Source organism: Microcaecilia unicolor, chromosome 3 (assembly GCF_901765095.1).
Source record: "Microcaecilia unicolor chromosome 3, aMicUni1.1, whole genome shotgun sequence".
NCBI classification, from domain to species: domain Eukaryota; kingdom Metazoa; phylum Chordata; class Amphibia; order Gymnophiona; family Siphonopidae; genus Microcaecilia; species Microcaecilia unicolor.
Window position 1 is genome coordinate 174,462,459 of NC_044033.1, and position 20,493 is coordinate 174,482,951.

The window sequence follows — 20,493 nt, forward strand, 5'->3', positions numbered from 1 at the left end:
CATATATAGAATCTGGCCCTAAGTTCTCCTGAATTAAGTTTTCATTATTTAGTTAGCACACACTAAGGGGTCCTTTTACTAAGCTGTGCCGAAAAATGGCTTGCGGTAGTATAGGCGCGGGTTTTGGGCGCGCGCCAATCCTTTTTTCAGCGTGCTTGTAAAAAAAAAAAAGACCTGCAAAATCAAAATTTCCGCACATCCATTTTGGGTCTGCAACCTTACTGCCAGCCATTGACCTAGCGGTAAAGTCTCATGCAGTAACCGGGCGGTAATGACTTAGATGCGTCAAATGCCACTTGGTGCACATCCGAAAATAATTTTTTCCGGATACGCGTATCAGATGCACGCCAAAATTGGAATTACCGCAAGAGTCGTATGGTAGCCAGGCAGTAACTCCATTTTGGCGTGTGTTGGGCACGCGTAGACGCTTACGCGGCTTAGTAAAAGGGCCCCTCATGCAAATATGCTAGCCTGACAACATTGCTGTCCATCCCTGCCCATGGTATGCCCCCCTCCCCCCATAAAATCATGCCCTTCCACATTAACCAGCTCACTCCTTATTCAGGCTTACTAACACGTTAAAAAAAACATCTGACAGATTGGTAATGAAAGACTTTGCTTTGCTAAATCCACACTGGATCTTCCCCACTAATCCATGTCTCTCCATATGCCTAGGAAGTATGTTTTTAAAAATAGCTTCTGCAACACATCCTGAGTTTTCTTTCTGCAGTAATTGAATGTGTTGGTTTTAGCCAACTGACTCAGTGGTCAGATCTGTGTACAGCCATGTGAAAAGCTAGGTTTGATTTTGGGGCCAGGACTCTTCTCCCCATGATGGCCAGGTCTGGGAAGCCAAGGAGATCACACTCACAGCCCTTCAGGGGAGGGCATCCTATCCACTGCTCAATGATAACACCCAGTGTCCAGAATCAGGGCCACATTAGCTAGGGATCCACTGCTTCTGTCCAAGAATGGAGCTTGCAATGGCTGCTGAGTAGGATAAGAGAAATAAAATTATGGGACGCCCACAGATAATTGTAAAAGAAGGTTCATGGCATCACAGCCTGATAAAGGTCAGTTCTTAATGAGCTGGAAACCCAAAGGAGCAAGATAAAATTGCTTTGCAAAATAAATAAATAAAATAAAGAAGTCATTTCAGTTAGCAAACATGAAGGAGGAGCTGGGAGTCATGGAACATCCACACAGAGAGACCCCAGAGATCTAGTTAAAATGCATAATTTGAAGTACATCACACAGAGAAGAACAAAATGGAGATGTCTCCTCACCAAGCCTTTAGTGTCCTGGAGAACCATCAGTGGGTCTTCCATCTTGCCCAGCACGCCTAGATCAAAGCTCCTCCTACCCCTGTCATCTGCGCTCCGTCGTCTCCTCCCCTCTCCACCTCTCTTTGGTCGGCTTTCCACCTTCTTCACAGGTCGGTCCATTTTGCTGCCGGTGCTCAGCTTCCGTACTGGGTTTGTCAGCCATTTCTTTAAGGTGTTGACGGACCGCTTGGAGCCGGGGGAGCTGGGGGCTGAGCTGGTGGAAGGTTGTGGTTGGATAGAGGCCACTGAAGTGGAGATGCTCCCATCACTGCCAGCTATTGAATATGATTCTGTAAAAAGAGAGGTGTGGTAGCCGTCTTAGTCCACTTTTAAAGGTAATCAATAGAAATAAAACAAAATAAAACATGGAAAAGAAAATAAGATGATACCTTTTTTATTGGACGTATATTAATACATTTCTTGATTAGCTTTTGAAGGGCAACGACGAAGAAGGGCAACCTTCGAAAGCTAATCAAGAAATGTATTAAGTTATGTCCAATAAAAAAGGTATCATCTTATTTTCTTTTCCATGTTTTATTTTGTAAAGAGAGAAATCAAACATTAGCAGTCACCTTAGAGACAGTTATGTTGACTTATGGGGAGAGCTCAACAGAGTTACACTGAGTACCCATGAGGTTGTAAGCACTGGGAAGAGCTTAACTTGGGGGCAGTGAGTGTGGAACCCAGGAAGTTGTATTACTGGGAACAGCTCAGCTCAAGGGCAATAGGGTGGAACCTACGAGTAGAGAATGACACGGGGACAGAGCTCACGGGGACGGGGCGGGGACAGATCCCACGGGGATGGGGTGGAGACAGGGACAGATTCCATGGGGATGGGGCAGAGATGGACAGATTCCACGGGGATGGGGCAGGGATGGGGACAGAGTCCACAGGGACGGGACGGGAACAAACTTTGTCCCCGTGTCATTTTCTAGTTGGAAGAGTAGAGGGTGGTGGTAGGAAGGAGGGTTATTATAATTGCTCATTGTTATTATTGTTTTCTATTTGTAATTTATACACAACAGTTGCACAGCATATTGTTCATTTTTATACTTTAATAAAAAGATTTAAATATAAAATCATAAGTGTTCAAGGCTTCGGTAGATGAGGACAGAGCACACGGGGCGGGGACGGGGACAGAACTTGCGGAGACGGGGCGGGGATGGAGACAGGGCCTGTGGGGATGGGGTGGGGATGGAGATAGAACCTGCGGGGATGGAGTGGGGACAGAGACAGAACCCGTGGGAACGGGGTCAAGCTTTGTCCCCGTGTCATTCTCTACCTATGAGGCTGTAGCACTGGGAAGGGCACAACTTGGAGGCTCTGAGTGTGGAACCCAGGAACCTCTAATATTGAAATATTTGTTTGGGAGCACTGAATGTGGGATATTGATGCTGTAGTACTGGGAATATTGAAGCTTAAGGGCAATGGGGATGACCCGTGAGCAGTGCCATAGTGAGCTATGTGTGGGCAGTGCGGCTGCACAGGATATAAGGGTGACAGGGTTCCAAAATGAAGTCCTGCCCATTGCCTTTCCTGCTTGGCTGTGATGCAGTGGGCGGGATAAGAGCTCTAAGGGGCATGTTGCACGGGGGGGGGGGGGGGGGGGGTTCCTGCTCGGGAGGCTGTTGTGCTGGAAATAGCTCAGCTTGTAGTGTGTGTTGGGCCCAAGAACCTGTAATACTGAGAATATCTCAGTTTGGGGTACTCAATGTGAGACCCATGAGTCTGTAGCAGTGAACAGAGCACAGCTTGGGGGTACTGAGTGTGGGACTTAGGAATCTGTAGTGGTATCTCAGTTTGGGGGACACAGAATATGGGAAACATACAAATGTAATGCTGGGAAAACCTAGAGGCATTGAGTATAGGACAGAAGAGGCTGTAATACAGGAAGAAGTTAAACTTAAAAATCCAGGTCATGAATTCAAGCATCAGTAAAAAAAAAAATTAATATCTGGAGCACTCACTCTACTCTGTTTTTTTGTCTCTCTCTCTCTCTCTCTCTCTCTCTCTTTCATTCCCTGCCCCCTCCCAACCCAAATTCCTCTTCCAGCCTCAGCTACCAGAAACAGCTTCAGGCTGCAGCCATCCTTCCAGACCATCACAGGAGAGAGAGATCTACAGAGATTAGCCAGGAAACATGTGAGTTCACTTCATGGTGAAGTGGTAATTCACTGAAGCATGTTAGCACTACCTCCCCCCTCTTTCCCCCAGGATGAAAGAGCTCTGTGAATGTGACTGGCAAGATGGAAAGACCAGTCAGTGCCAGAGAGGGAGAGGAACAGACCCCAGTGCACAGTGCAATCCTTTCCCCGAAAGCTAGCTCCTAGTTTTTCATATCTCGCTGTGTTTCTGTTTAATTTATGTTTATGCATTCCATTTTCTTATGTTTTAACCTGCTGTTGTAATGCACTTTGAGCACTCCCTGCTGAAAGAGCAGAATATAAGTGCCAAGAAATGAATATTTTTGTTCCAAAGTTGGGTGTTAATGCAGCTGTCCATCTCTGCCGTTTCTCTCTATCCACCAAACCTTCCCCCTAATCTCCTTCACTTCACTACACTCCAGTCCTCCTCCTCCTCTCCCACCCAGCTAAATGCTTCTGGTTCCTCCAAAACATTCTTGCAACTTTCCCCACAGTCATCAAATACCACCTAAATGCTGCATTTTCTTAAAATCAGAACATTTCAAAGCAGTTATAAAGCGTCATGCATTTTAACTTCTAACATGAAAGTTTTTTTCTTTTCTTTCTAGATGCTCCAGATGGCTTTATGCTGATGAAACCACTAACCCCGTGGATTCTATATATGGCGCGCACACCCAAGCAGTGTACTCAACTTAATTGATAAATGAGCCCTTAATTAGCCATAACTGGGCACTAACAACCAATTATTGAAGTTAATTGGCATGAATTAGAATTTGCAGAAGCAAGTGGCTGCACACTATTCTGTGAGGCTTGGCGACTAACTCTCATAACGCGTATCTGACAAGCGGGTGCGGCCGGGGGCATTTCAGAAAGTTGCACGTGGAATTACAGAATTCACCCGAAGCGCGCCTACCCTGGGTGCCAGCATTTACATCTGCTTTTAGCAGGCGTAAGTACGGCTTCCAAAAGTTAGGCACTGGATCCGCACTGAACACTATTCTATCCCTTTACACAATAGCGCTTAGCGCGACTTATACTGTGCACGAAAATACAGGTCATATTCTGTATTTGCGCATGCAACTTAATTAGTTCACAAGCTAATCAGCGCTGATAATTGCCAATTAATAGGCAATTACTGACATTAATTGGCACTCATTAGAATTTACGTGCAGAACTGCCTAAGCGTATTCTGTAACACAATATGAATAAATTCTAAGTCGCATGAGTTGAAAAGTGAGCATGGCCATGCGCGTTGTTATAGAATACACCCGGACTGCATCTAATTTAGGCGTCGGGATTTACACCAAGTTTTGTTTGGCACAACTGCCCATGACTAAATTTAGTCACATGGGCCGGCGCTCAGCATATTCTATATACTGTGCAGAAATTTAGGCTTATTCAATTACTGAGGTGAGCTTAGAACACACTTAGGTGAATTTCATTTTGGTGCTGATTTTTTTAGGTATGATATATAGAATCTAGTCCTTAGTGCTCAATTTACTGAATTACCTCCTAAGGGTGTAGTGCTATAATTCAAGCACTAACATTTTCATGCTGATTACATATGCATTTTAAAGGGTAGGTGTACCTATAGATGGAGTCTGGGTGTCACTCACACGTCTTCTAAGTGCAGAACTTATTGAAGACTATAAGCTATGGAGTGAATTTTATATATGGCGCTGAAAAAAAGCACTATTCTATAAGCCACACTTAAAGTTAGGCACGGTTTACAGAACAGAACCGTACCCAACCTTAGGCGCAGCTATTTGCACCAACTACATACTGGGAAAGACCAAAGGTCCATCAAGCTCAGCATCCTGTTTCCAACAGCAGCCAATCCAGGTCACAAATACCTGGCAAGATCCCCAAACAGTACAAAACATTTTATACTGCTTATCCCAGAAATACTGGATTTTCCCCAAGTCCATTTAATAATGGTCTATGGACTTTTCCATTAGGAAGCCGTCCAAACCTTTTTTAAACTCCGCTAAGCTACCTGCCTTTACCACATTCTCTGGCAACGAATTCCAGAGTTTAATTACACGTTGAGTGAAGAAAAATTCTCTGATTCATTTTAAATTTACTACATTGTAGCTTCATTGCATACCTCCTAGTCCTAGTATTTTTGGAAAGCATAAACAGACGCTTCACATCTACCCGTTCAACGCCACTCATTATTTTATAGACCTCTATCATATCTCCCCTCAGCCGCCTTTTCTCCAAGCTGAAGAGCCCTAGCCGCTTTAGCCTTTCCTCATAGGGAAGTCGTCCCATCCCCTTTATCATTTTTGTCAACCTTCTCTGCACCTTTTGTAATTCCACTATATCTTTTTTGAGGTGCGGCAACTAAAATATGATGCAAATGTACGAGCCTACATTAGGCACATCTCCCCGTTATTCTATAACTTGTGTTGATTTTAGGAATGCCCCTGTTTCACCCATGACCCTCCCATTTCTGTGCCCCCCCCCCTTTTTTGAAAGTGTGCATGTTCCAATTAAATCTAATAAGTGACAATAATTGCTTGTCAACAAGCCAATTATCGGCACTAATTTGTCCGTTATTCAATTAAATTGTATGCATAAATTGGGCGTGCGTCCGAATTCATGCGTGCAATGTTTAGCAGCTTTTATAGAATTAGGGGGTTTGCTCTATGGCTGGAGAATGTAGTTGTATCTAACTGTATACATGTGTATATAGCCAGTTATACTAGTATTTTATAAAGGAAAGTAGATGCCTTCTTCCCTTATAGAATAGGTGGCACATAAGTGACTATAGGTGCAGTGCTAAACAATTACCCCCTAAGGTTCAGATTCTATATAAGGTGTCTACAAAAAAAACCGCATGTAAATATTTCCACCTAAGGATATTTTATAAGCAGCGTCTAGACTTAGGCACAGTATATAGAATACACTTAGTTGATATCTCAGCACCTCAAACCACGCGCCTCCATTTACACCAATGAAAATGTGGTGTAAATCTCTGCACGCAGCCATATTCCATAACTACACATGTAAATTTTGGAATGCCCAGAAAACATCCATTTCCCCGCCCATAGCCATGCTCCTTTTGAACTGTGCACATTAGAATTTAGGCGCAGCTCATTACAGAATACGCTTAGCGAGCTATGCATACATTCTAACTATTGGCAATTAGTGCTCATTAATGCTTGTTAAGTGCTGTTATCAATGCTGATTGGCTTAAGCCAATGAAGTTACGCACATCATCATGGAATATGCTTAGATTTCAGCACAGACCCCAGATTTCGGCACAGAACTCTAGGTGCATTATATAGAATCTGGCAGTAAATTCTTAAATTTCTTCAAATCAGTCACCTTACTTTCTAATTCTTCCTACTGTCTTACCCCATCTATATGTTATAACTTTGCCTTATCCTTCACTACCAATTATAATGTTCTATTATGTATTGTGTTGACATTGCTAGTATACCATGCCATACTTTGTATTGCTTTCGAATATTTTTACTGCTGTAATTGCCTATTGCTCATGTTTGATCTATTCTTATTGCACACCGCCTTGAGTGAACTCCTTCAAAAAGGCGGTAAATAAATCCTAATAATAAATAATAAAATAAATAAATAAGTCACAGGTTTTTGAAGCAGGCAAGGCCGAGGTACACTGGCAGATCAATGTGTACCTGAGTCTCAGTACTGCCACAGTACTTCTAATTTACTGAAATCGTACAACAAATTTTTATAGGTTCTAATATACAGGGTGAGGCAAAAAAAAGTAACCTCTTAAAGAGTTTTTTGTTATTTTCTCAGCAACTGCATGGAATTTCAACATGAAATGTTACAGCTTTATTTGTTGTTACTATCTACGTTTATGTACCGATTTGAATGAGATTATCTCTTTAACAACAGTGAAGTTACAGACTTTTCAGCATGACTACTCAGCAATTTTCGCATGTTCAAAAATGTTTACACTGTAAAACTACCATTATTTGAAAAAATAAAATGGGGTACCAGGTTAATGTTAATGACGCCAGAGTAATGTAGACTTTTGTAAACAATATTCTGAATTTGAATAATTTGTACTCGATAATATGATAGTTTACAGATAATTTCTTTTAAAAGCATTTCAGATCGGAACTGCAATCATGAGCCAAAGTCAAGGAAGCGCTGCAAATGATCCAGGACACTTTGCCACAGGGACCGATGACGAGGCTGTTAAGAACTTCCCAAAGCGACTGAAGGCCTGTGTTAAAGCTGGAGGTAGATACTATGGGCTAGATTCAGTAAATGGTGCTCAAAAATCAGCACTCAATGCTATTCTACAATGAGCACCCATCATTGAGTGGGTGGAGTGGCCTAGTGGTTAGAGCACCAGTCTTGAACCCCTGAGGTGGCCAGTTCAAATCCCGCTGCTGCTCCTTGTGATCTTGGGCGAGTCCCTTAACCCTCCATTGCCTCAGGTACATACTTAGATTGTGAGCCCTCCTAGGACAGAGAAATATCCAATGTACCTGAATGTAATTCACCTTGAGCAACCACTGAAAAAAGGTGTGAGCAAAATATAAATAAATTGGATAGCATTGATGAGTACCAACTTTAGCACCCAAGTTGGAGCACCAGGACATACACCTGCTGAAACCAGGTGCACATCCCTGGTATTCTTTAACACTGCGCACATATTTTAGGAATGCCTCTGACCCACCCATGCACCTCCTATGGCCACACCCCTTCTGAGTTGCACGCTATGGGATTTGGGAGCGTAGCAATATGCACACCCAGTTCTAAATCGGTGCTGATTAGTGCCAATTAGCACCCAATTACTGACTCTCACAGATCATTAGCCAATTTAGTTGGGCATACATCTTGGATCAGTGCCCAATTTTGGGTGCCCTATATAGAATCCAGGTGTTTGGGCATTCACAGTGACTGCAAAATTCTGAGTTGTGGTTTTCTTTTCCATCTGTCCAATTGGATATTGGAGTTCCTTTTCTTTGTCTCCTGTTAGTTTGTTTTTTATTAGTGTGTGAACCACTGTAGAGCTAATGCATTATAGTAAGTGCAAATAAAGAACTGTTATCTTTGAACGACATTATTTTATAATGTTTTAGCTCAAACATTTTTAATGCACAAAAATCGCTAGGTAGTAATGCTAAAATGTCAGTAACATCAACATAGCTTAAGATAATTACGTGTTGATTAATAGTACTACGTAAGAATGATGACTAAATAAGTATGTAAAATTTCTCTTTGAAATTCAAAGCAGTTGCTGAGAAAACTGCAAAAATCTATAGCGGGTAACTTTTTTTTGCCTCATTAGGACATTGGCATTAAGAACATAAATCATTTATGCTGAAAATGCAGGATGCTAGTACTTTACTGAGGGGCATCATCTTGATAACATATGGCCTCCCTTCCCCAAGTTCCCCTAACCTTTAGTCAGATATCTTAAGGTTAGGGGAACTTGGGGAAGGAAGGCCATATGTTATCTGTTTAATTTTAGGTCCATACATTCAGTGATCCAGTGATGTAGCCTCAGGAGGCAGGGCCTTGGGGGTCTCGGCTCTCCCCCACTTTGGGCTCAGGCCTCCTCCACAACTGCAGCACCCCTTTAAATGGCTAGCAAGGATGCTGAAGCCCTGTCAGTAAAAGAAATACAGTTCCCGAGCTGCTACCCTTCTCCTTACACTGCTTCTTTATTGCAGAAGTCAGCAGCATGCCTCCAGCCACCGATGCCAGGCCTTCTCACGCATGCTCAGGTTGAGCAAGAAGTGAGCATGCTTAGGAAGGCCTGGAGTCGGGAGCGTGCTTCTGCATTAATGAAGCAGCACAAGGAGAAGGGGAGTGGCTCAGATTTCTTTGGTTGGCGGGGCCTCAGCATCCCTGCCAGTCGTTTAAAGGGATGCTGCAGTTCTGAAGGGGTTCTAAGCCCAAAGTGGGGGGGGGGGGGGGCAAGCCCCCAAAGCTCTCACCCTGTGGCTACACCACTGGATCACTGAATGTGTGGTCCTAAAATTAAACAGATAATGTGCTGACCCTCCCCCCAGTCCACCCCTGGGCATCCCCAAAATTGGAGAGCTGGCTACGCCTCTGCAGTGATCCTACTTACATGGAATTATGGTTGATAATCTGGTTTAAAGGTTATGTGGATAAGTCATCTGCTTATCTTTAGGCAGCAGCTGCCTTGCTGAATACTGACCTCTGGATGCTCAACAACAAACATTAGGTTCTTTCCACAAAAAATGTGCAGAAAAATAAATCCAGGATCTTTATTAAACATATTTTTGCAGGATATAAATCAAGAAAAAGAAATTCAGCTCACTCATTTATGCCCTCAGGGTACTATACTATTAAGAAGATAGCCCAGAATGCACTTCTCTTATGTACCACAAAAGAGTAGTGCATTGTGGTACATAATATTTCCTTTCACAGTTTCTTTTCGTGAATTAAAGGGCACCACTTCACCAACTGGAGCCTTATCTCTTCCACTGCATCAGAGCACACCTTCACCAGGCATATTTCAGGACATCTCTTGGTGCTCTCCCTGCAGGATGGACAGAGATCTCCTCAATGGCCTCAGATAACTAACTGGTCTACACTGAGAGTTGATGGAAAATGCATAAAGCAGAACCCCGTCCAATTCCTGTCTGAACGTTAGTCCTCTTCCAGCAGTCTACAATAGCCATGCTATATAGTATGCAGAATGGTAGAGATGGGACAACCATCTGGCAGATGTTCCTGGGGCACCATGGTGCCTCGGCATTTCAAAATGTAGCTTTGCTCCACCTGACTGAAAGCTTTTTTCTTGGTTCAGTAGATAGAAGACAATCTCTTTTCTAGTGCTGATAGCTCCAGGACCCCAGCCAGATGGTTGGTAATCTGCCCGCTGCAAGGTACATTGACAGAGCTGTGTGTGGGTGGCTCAGTAATTGAAAAAACAGGGGGGGGGGGGTACTGCAGGGTAGGACTGCGGTGTATTGGCAGAGTTGTGTGTGATGAGCTCAGTAAATCAGGGCAGAGATGCATTAATCCAACTCCCACCACGGTAGAGCTGAGTTTTCATTTATGCTACACAACAGAACTTGGTTTACATATTCCCTAGTGACCTAAACGTCTTCTTGAGCTGAATTATGACGTCTCCTAACATACATTTAGCCAAGAAAACACTACAAGTCAGCAAAAAGGAAGACTAAGCTTTCATTAAGACAGAGGACTGCAGCAGGGAGAGCTAATTAGCGGGAGTCTGGACAAGTGCATTAGCTTAGGCATAGTTTGGCTTTTAGCTGTGGGCAGACCTAATGACTTGGAGAGTCTGAGATCACTTTTGTTCAAGAGGCACTTAAAGCTTTTGCAAAGGATGCCCCACCCCGCTGATCATGAGGACAGGGTCCCGCTTCCCTGACACACACACACACACACACGGGCAAGAAACTACACCTGCCTAAAAAAGGAATAGTGTTCTGTACTATTTCCAGTCCTTTTCCTCTGATAACGTCACAGAATCTGCACTGTCAATTGTCTTCCTACAAGACCAAAGGAAAGAGTATGAGCCAGAGGCAGTGGCGTGCTGCAGCCGGCTTGCACCGACTCACAAGAGCCATCTGTTAAGTTTTTAAGAATTTTGGGAGCAGTTTTGTTAAAGTAGGCCCCATGGCTACTTTAACAACCAGCTCCCAAAATTGGGCTTGTGCCTCCTTCTGAACTCCCTTTTACTTTGCTGGCGCAGATGCCAAGCCTCACCAGACAAATAAATGGACTGCCACCGTTCTCCGCTGTTTTGTTTCCGGCTCTGAGCAGCACACGCGAGAAGTCCAGCATGCTGCTCAGAGCCAGAAACAAGCAGCGGGGAACGGCAGCAGTCCATTTATTTGGCTGATGGGGTTCAACCTCCCTGTCACTAAAGTTATGCCTAGCATGCACGGGGGGGGGGGGGAGGAGAGAAGAATGCATTGCCCCCCCCAGTCCATCTCTGGTCCCCCCCAAAAAACTGCAGGGCTGGCCACGCACATCACTGGAAACATGGGTATTAGAAATAATCACAGGTTCAGAGGGAATGTCAGGGAGATAGAGGGGTAAAGTCAGGGGATCTGCTTTTACTGGTCACTGGTCTCTGGATGAGACATTGGAGCAGTCTTTCAGGAATTCAGTAAGAGTGTTCCTTCATATTATTGTTAGTGAAGTATTTGAAGTTTCTTGAAGATACAGGATGCAAGTATGTAGCAGCATAGAGGATTCAGGCCAGGCAGCAGGATGTAGGAAGTATGTGTGAGAGACAGTGAAGTCATATCTAGTGTTGCCAGATGGGCTCCTTTCCGCGACCTGCTGTGGCTTTTTCACACCGCGTGCGAGTTGCGGGATTTGGGGCGGCTTCTTGTTGCCCCGCCGGCGGTTTTTTCGCCCGCTGCGTTTTTTTTCGCCGCGGGTTGGCTAGTTTTCCTGCGGCTGCGGTTAGTAGAAGCCCCACGGAGGCGGACTTAATGATGTCATTTGTATGCAAATGGCCTCATTAATATTTATCAATGATGTCATTCACATGCAAATTGACTTTGCGGTTTTGGGCGTGACAAATGTTTTCCATCTGGCAACACTGGCCCACTGGCCTAGGAGTCTCCCCTCTCCTCTTGAGGCTCCTATGGCTGCGCTCTGCCAGTCCTGGGCTTGTTTCCACGGTTTCTCTCCATATGCGGGCACCTACTTTAGAGCCACTGGCACTACAAGCCCAGGCCTTGGCCATTTTGGATGCCATAAGCTGATTTTCACCAGTAGCAGCTGAGTTTTGAGCCCAGCTGTGTAGAAAATGCGGCTTTATCCTGAGCTCAGTAAACATTTTCCTAGTCTTTCCTCGGTTCTCTATTCATATTTTCCACTGCATAAACATTTGGTAAGAGACATTAATGTGACTGCCACCCCTCCAGAGGAAGTCAGCACTAGTATGTTTTCAAAAGAAAGTTTGTTCCAGCTTTGGAAAACTGTAACTTCCATCCCAGGCAGCTGAGGAAAGATTCCCCAGGCACAGCAAATTCTCCTTAACTACTCCTTTTCAGTTCCACAAGCCTTCAGTGGGACCTCACACAGATAAATAAACTTAGACATACCACGGGATCATAAAAAAAAAATCACCCTATTTATTCTATTTTATTTAACCAGGATGTTAAGTCTGCTGAAAGGAGAAGATGATGCTATTTTGGTTACAAATCAGGCCGTGTGAATGAGTGACCTAACCCTTCTTCCCACCACAGAAGCAATACATTTTTAAAGGAAACAGTCATCCTGAGCGATTCTGTTGGGAGGTGGTCAAGTCCCCCAAAGTGGCTGACTTTAGATGCTAGATGTGTGTGATTTTAGTGTAGTTGGGGCAGGGGGCAGATGATATTTTGGTTCCCCAGCTGTCTCGAGTTAACAAGTCAGGGCTTTCTTTACCCCCACACTGCAGCTATGGATTTCGAGTTGTTGTTTTCCTTAGCAGAAATCAGATCTGAATGATAATGAGGTAAAAATCAGGACTGGTTTAGACCAAGCCTGAAAAAAAAATTTTTTGAGCCAGCACGTGGCCCTACACAGGAAGGTCAATATAAGATGGCTCTTCTGTGCTGGCCAAGACAAATTGGCTATTCCTGGTATCCCAGAGCAGAGCTGTACCAAGGGCTGAGTGAACAGTGCAAGAGGGGCACTGATTTTGGCCACGGCTCTGTGGGAGGGGGTGTATCACATAGGACACGATACTGGCTCGATATGGCCTGTCCCAGAGCTTTTTCCTACTTCCTGAAACAGTAGTACTATAAAGCCCTGAATCCAGTCCGTTCATCTTACTTCTGAAAATACCTGAAGGCCACCAACGGTGAGAAGATGGAAACAACTGGCTTCTAAATAAATATGGAGGGGGAATTTGTTTGCTTTTCTTTCTATAAACATTAGAGCCCCTCTAACGTTACTAACTGCAAAACCTTGCTGTTAACTGTTGGGGGCATTCCCAGCAGTTAACAAAGAGAAAGACTCACTACCGAATGTTAGGGATATGCATTCATTATAGGGCTGCATTGCGATTAAAAATTTTAATTGCATAATTAAAGGTACTTTATTTCTGGTTAAGTCACTTAACCCTCCATTGCCATAGGTACAAAATAAGAACCTGCATATAATATATAAACCACTTTGATTGTAACCACAGAAAGGCAGTATATCAAATCCTATCCCACTTCCCTTCCCTAAAGAACTGATAATCTCCCTCCTTCCCACTCCCAGATCCAACTTCTCTCCTTTTCTCAACCTTTCCTTCCTCTCCTCTTCCTCCAGGTCCATTCTCTCTCTTTCTTTCCTGGGGTCCATTATCTCTCTCTCTTCTTCTGTCCTCCCTCCTGTCCCCATGAGCAGCGACACAGTCTTGGATGGTTTGCAGCACCAAACTCTTCTCATGGCTTCTGGAGCTCACTTTTGTGGTCATAGCTTCAATTGGTGACCCCCTCCAGTTCTGCTTGCAGGTCTGCAGCTCACACGTCTCCCACCCAGGATTCAGCATCTGCCTCCACTCTCAATACCCCTGCTTATCTACCATAAAGATGGTCTTCTGCTGGTCCTCAGAGTGGCAGTATTGCATATATGCTGCCTGTAGCTATTCTTCAAAGCTTTCTCCTCTGACGTCACTTCCTGTTTCTGCCTGGACAGGACAGATCAGAGGGAAAGCTTTGGACCAGGGTAGCGTATGTACAACACTGCCGCTGGCAAGGATCATCAGAAGACCATCTGGCACGGGATTGGGGGGGGGAGGTGATGTTGAATTGCAGATGGGTGAAAGATGTCAAATTACGGACAGGGATTGGGAGTGGAAGAGAGCAGAAGAGATGTATGGAGGAGAAAGGAGACACTGCAATATGATTAGTTTTGTTACTCATAATTAATGATTTACTTTCCTCTTCAAAAGGGAAAGAGGGTAATGGATTAATCTCAGAGCTAACTGCAATTAAAGTGCAGTCCTAAAATTCTAGTGCACAAAATATTGAATTAAGTTGATTTGCGTATGTTAAAAAAAAATCTAATGAACTGGGGGGAAAAAACCAGTGGAAAATTGAGAAAATGTTTGAAAATTCTGATAACAAACCAAGCATTTTTTCAGTGCTCATCTCTACTGTGCATTAACAGCACGTCTGATAAGGCAGAATGCAGTAGGCTACGCATTTCCTGCTAAACAGTAAAGACCTCCACAACTACCTTATATGCTCAGTCCCTATTCATTCTCTACCCCATAACAGCATTTTCCACATAAGGGGCAATGTGCTATTTTTAGTGCATGGGTTTCACGAACGCTGAGGCCACTTTTAGCACGGCTGTAAAATGGCTATGATTTCTTTTTTAGCAATTAATGGTCACGCGATAATTTCCCAATTAGCACGTGGCCATTAGCGCATGAGACCTCACCACAACCTATTAGGCAGAAGGGCTCCTGCGCTAACTCCATACTAATCGGACAGAATACAATAATTTATTCACATTACCCAATTAGCACAGGTCACACCTACTCTCCACCTCCAAACACCCCCCCCCCCTCCCCCGTGCTAATAAATCAAATCAACTTTTTTCAGCACATGGGCAATGCGCGCCAATTCCAAAGGCTCCAGGGGAGATCCGGGAAATTATAGACCGGTGAGTCTGACGTCAGTGCCGGGGAAAATGGTAGAGGCTATTATTAAAAACAAAATTACAGAGCACATCCGAGGACATGGATTACTGAGACCGAGTCAGCACGGCTTTTGTGTGGGGAAATCTTGCCTGACCAATTTACTTCAATTCTTTGAAGGAGTAAACAAATATGTGGACAAAGGGGAACCGGTTGATATTGTGTATCTGGATTTCCAAAAGGCGTTTGACAAGGTACCTCATGAAAGGCTACAAAGGAAATTGGAGGGTCATGGGATAGGAGGAAATGTCCTATTGTGGATTAAAAACTGGTTGAAGGATAGGAAACAGAGAGTGGGGTTAAATGGGCAGTATTCACAATGGAGAAGGGTAGTTAGTGGGGTTCCTCAGGGGTCTGTGCTAGGACCGCAGCTTTTTAATATATTTATAAATGATTTAGATGGGAGTAACTAGCGAGGTAATTAAATTTGCTGATGACACAAAGTTATTCAAAGTTGTTAAATCGCGACAGGATTGTGAAAAATTACAATAGGACCTTACGAGACTGGGAGACTGGGCGGCTAAATGGCAGATGACGTTTAATGTGAGCAAATGCAAAGTGATGCATGTGGGAAAAAAGAACCCGAATTATAGCTACGTCATGCAAGGTTCCACGTTAGGAGTTACGGACCAAGAAAGGGATCTAGGTGTTGTCGTCGATAATACACTGAAACCTTCTGCTCAGTGTGCTGCTGCGGCTAGGAAAGCGAATAGAATGTTGGGTATTATTAGGAAAGGTATGGAAAACAGGTGTGAGGATGTTATAATGCCGTTGTATCGCTCCATGGTGCGACCGCACCTTGAGTATTGTGTTCAATTCTGGTCGCCGCATCTCAAGAAAGATATAGTACAATTGGAAAAGGTGCAGAGAAGGGCGACTAAAATGATAGCGGGGATGGGACGACTTCCCTATGAAGAAAGATTAAGGAGGCTAGGGCTTTTCAGCTTTGAGAAGAGACGGCTGAGGGGAGACATGATAGAGGTATATAAAATAATGAGTGGAGTGGAACAGGTGGATGTGAAGCGTCTGTTCACGCTTTCCAAAAACACTAGGACTAGGGGGCATGCGATGAAACCACTGTGTAGTAAATTTAAAACAAATCAGAGAAAATGTTTCTTCACCCAACGTATAATTAAACTCTGGAATTCGTTGCCGGAGAAAGTGGTGAAGGCGGTTAGCTTAGCAGAGTTTAAAAAGGGGTTGGACGGTTTCCTAAAGGACAAGTCCATAAACCGCTACTAAATGGACTTGGGAAAAATCCACAATTCCAGGAATAACATGTATAGAATGTTTGTACGTTTGGGAAGCTTGCCAGGTGCCCTTGGCCTGGATTGGCCGCTGTCGTGGACAGGATGCTGGGCTCGATGGACCCTTGGTCTTTTCCCAGTATGGCATTACTTATGTACTTATGATATTCTGCATTTTAGCGTGTGGTAAGCACACATTAGTGCTGACTGCCACTTAGTAAAATGGCCCCTAGCTCCTTAACATGGCAATTAGCATGTGCTGTGGTTTTAGTAGGTGCTAAAAGCTGCCTTAAACAACTAATTCATTATGCTCCAAGGTCTTATTAGATCTCTAAAAGTATGACAAGGGTTACCAGTATGGTGACCAACAACAACCTCCATGTGGTGAGGCTTCTCAGAGCCAGTCCTGGATTTCGGGGTCACTGCAAGGGGATTAAATGTCTTAGGAGACCATTCAGCCCTGTGCCACCCTCTCCTCAGCCTCTTTGACCCAACATTCCTACCGATGGCGGCTCCAGCACAGCACTCCATAGTGGTGGTGGTTGAAGCACTCTCTTCTTTGGCAAATAATAACTCCAGCCAGCGTCCCTCTTGCTAAACATCTCTTCCGCCCCCATTCCAGCATCCTCTTTTCTCTCCTCTTCACTCGTTGCCCAGCAGTCCAACAGCACTCCAGTCTTTTTGTTCTCACTTGCAGTGCCAATCATGATCTCAATCCCCAACCCCAACCGTATGTACCCAACAACTTTTCTCTCCCTCTCTTTCTTGCTTTCTTTTGAGATCAGCAATCAGAATGTGCCAATTAGAAAGTTTTAAAAATGATTGCGATTGGTGCTGTGTCTTGCTTAAAAGGTGTATTGCGCCCCCGCCCCCTCCCCCAAAAGAACTGTGTACTCTAAGTGATCATCTATTTGCCTAAGGGCCAGTCTTGCTGGTTTTCTACACAGAGAACTATAATCTTATTTATTTCAGTTTCTCTGAGAAAGAACTAAAAATCGAGAGATCGCTGGCTCTTACACTAAGGTTCTGAACCCCAAATGGGGTCACATAACCAGTGGATGGGGGTAACAAAAACAGGGCTACTCTCCCTTCCTCTGAACCTCTATGTGACCTATGCCCAGTAGTATTTATTTATTTAGATATGGCTTACACTTTTTCAGTCTAAGTTCAAGGTGAATTACATTCAGACAGTGGCAGTTAGACTGGGTCTTTTGAGCCAGTGAATATTCACTGGGCCTGGCCCCTCCTGAGTAGTTTCTTAGTGGAATGGAACCCCATATAGAGTACTGAACTCTGTGTAGTGTAGAATCTCTAGACAGAAATATTTTGGGAGGCAGCAGGAAAGCAAGCCAAGTATGCTGAGGGGGGAAGGGGGGAACAAGCCAAAGTGACATTTTCATACATCATAATAATCTCCCTACACCTTTAAATAAGTTATAAAAGACACAATAAATCCCAAGGAATTTCTATGCATAAAAACTCCCACCAGCTATTTTCAGCCACCCAGAAAACTACCATTGTAAACGACAGCTTTGTTTCACAAATTCATAAGAACATAAGAGTAGCCATACTGGGTCAGACCAGTGGTCCATCTAGCCCAGTATCCTGTTTCTAACAGTGGCCAATCCAAGTCACAAATACCTGGTAGAAACCCAAATAGTAGGCACATTCCATGCTACCAATCCCAGGGACAGCAGTGGCTTCCCTATGTCTGTCTCAATAGCAGACTATGGACATTTCCTCCAGGAACTTGTCCAAAGCTTTTTTAAACCCATATATGTTAACCTCTGTTACTACATCCTCTGGCAGAGTTCCAGAGCTTAACTCATCGAGTGAAAAAAAATATTTAATCCTATTTGTTTTAAAAGTATTTCCATGTAACTTCATTGAGTGTCCCCTAGTCTTGTACTTTTTGAAAGAGTAAAAAATCGATTTACTTCTACTCGTTCTACACCACTCAGGATTTTCTAGACCTCAATCAAATCTCCCTTCAGCCGTCTCTTTTCCAAGCTGAAGGGCCTTAACCTCTTTAGCCTTTCCTCATATGGGAGGAGTTCCATCCCCTTTATCATTTTGGTGGCTCTTCTTTGAACCTTTTCTAATTCCACTATATCTTTTTTGAGATATGGCGACCAAAACTGAATGCAATATGGATTTTACATGTGACAAACCAGAATCCACACATGTCAAGTTACCTAGTTCCAGCAGGGAGATGTGGTCAATCCTGGAGGAGTGGCCTAGTGGTTAGAGTGGTGGACTTTGGTCCTGGGGAACTGGGTTCGATTCCCACTGCAGGCACAGGCAGCTCCTTGTGACTTTGGGCAAGTCACTTAACCCTCCATTGCCCCAGGTACAAATAAGTACCTAAGCCGCATTGAGCCTGCCATGAGTGGGAAAGCGCGGGGTACAAATAAAAAAAAAAAGCAGTATGGGAGTTATAGTGCCCGGTATACAGCTGGTCCTATAATGCATCAGTATAGGGTTGTCAGACAGCCAGAAATTGCATAAAATCTGCCTGTTGGAACTGGGGTAATTTAGCAGCCCTGAGAATCTCAGTATAAACCCTGAATCTGCAGTTTTGTAACACACACCACAGTCCCCAACAACAAAGCTAGGCCTAGTGGTTAGGGAGGTGGACTTTGGTCCTGAGGAACTGAGGAACTGAGTTAGATTCCCACTTCAGGCACAGGCAGCTCCTTGTGACTCTGGGCAAGTCACTTAACCCTCCATTGCCCCATGTAAGCCATGTAAGCTGCATTGAGCCTGCCATGAGTGGGAAAGCGCGGGGTACAAATGTAACAAAAAAAAAAAAATCCCCACACAAAAACATTATTGAAATGGCCAGTGGTGTTCCTAGCCTGTTTGCCACCTGGGGCGGGTCGCCACTGCTCTCCCTCCCCCCGGGGTGAATCACCCCTCCTGAAGTGCATCACACCCCCCCCCCCCCCCCCCCAGGCGCGTCACCACCCCAAAGCACATCACCAGAGCTTTCCTCCCAGCAAGGGGGTGCGCTGAGCAGGCGTGTGGCTGTTGGTTCTGCTAGTCTCCTGCCCTGGAACAGGAAGTAACGTTAAAGGGGGCAGGGGACAGGCAGAGCCGACAGTCGTGCACCTGTTCTGTGCACCCCCTTGTTGCCTGCGCCCGGAGCAGACCACCCCCACTACCCTGCCCTCGGTTTGCTACTACAAATGGCAAAATATAAACAAAATAGATGTGCATTTCTACTGTAAAACTGACAGTTTCCATTTGTTAAATAAAAAATAAAATTCTTTATTCTACCTTTGCTGTCTGGTCATATTATTCATGTTTGTCAAAATTTCCAGTTTCTGCTTTCCTCAGTCTTTTCTCAATTTTCTTTCCAGGATCTCTAGTCCATCTGTCAGGTCTTCTCTCCCTTCCTCTCTTCAGTCTATCCTGATTTCAATCTTTTCCTTTCAACTTTCCACCATTTATTTTTCTGCCTCTCCATCTGCTCAAATTTCATTCATTCTTACTATCCAGGCTTCAATCTTCCTACAACTTTCTCTCTCTCTTTCACCCCAGCCCTCCCATTCCTCACCCTATGATTCCCCTTGTCTTTACTAACACTCTCCCTCTCCTTCCCTCTACACCTCATCTCTTTTTCGCTCTTCCTCTTCTCTGCCTACATCCCTCTCCTTCCCTCTACACCTCATCTCTTTTTCGCTCTTCCTCTTCTCTGCCTACAATCTCCTCTCTCCCCCTTTCTATACAACATCTCAACTATATCTCATCAACCTCCATCCAGCATTTCCATATAACCCTAACCCCCCCCCCCCCCCCCCCCCCCCCCCCCCATGTTCAGCATCTCCCTGTTTCTCTCTCCCTCATTCAGCAATAAAACAGAGTGACGCCACAGGACTTTCTATCTGGTGTGCACTGCTGCATGCTTTGCTGGTCCCAGTCCTGTCCTACTCTGAAGTCACTTCCTGGAGGGGGAGCAGCAGCAGTGATGGCAGTAAAGGGGTGAAGCAGCAGCAGTGGGGGGGGGGGGGGGAATGGTGGCAGGACCCTTAAGATTGTTTGCCCTGGGCTCAGCTTTGGCTCTCGCCAACCCTGCTTAGCAGTGCATGTAGGATGGAAGGTTCTGCAGCTTCATTCTGCTTTATTGCCACTGC

At 44.5% G+C, this 20,493-nt stretch overlaps 1 protein-coding gene across 5 annotated transcripts in view; it reads right to left on the reverse strand.

The window, feature by feature from the left end:
• Positions 1–20,493, reverse strand: part of ARHGEF25 (Rho guanine nucleotide exchange factor 25) — a 317,210-nt gene that overhangs the window by 114,213 nt on the left and 182,504 nt on the right. For all 5 annotated transcript variants that reach the window (XM_030196600.1, XM_030196599.1, XM_030196597.1 and 2 more), the window contains one exon: positions 1,287–1,615. In XM_030196600.1, coding sequence (XP_030052460.1) covers positions 1,287–1,615 — 329 coding nt within the window. The remainder of the gene's footprint in view (positions 1–1,286; positions 1,616–20,493) is intronic.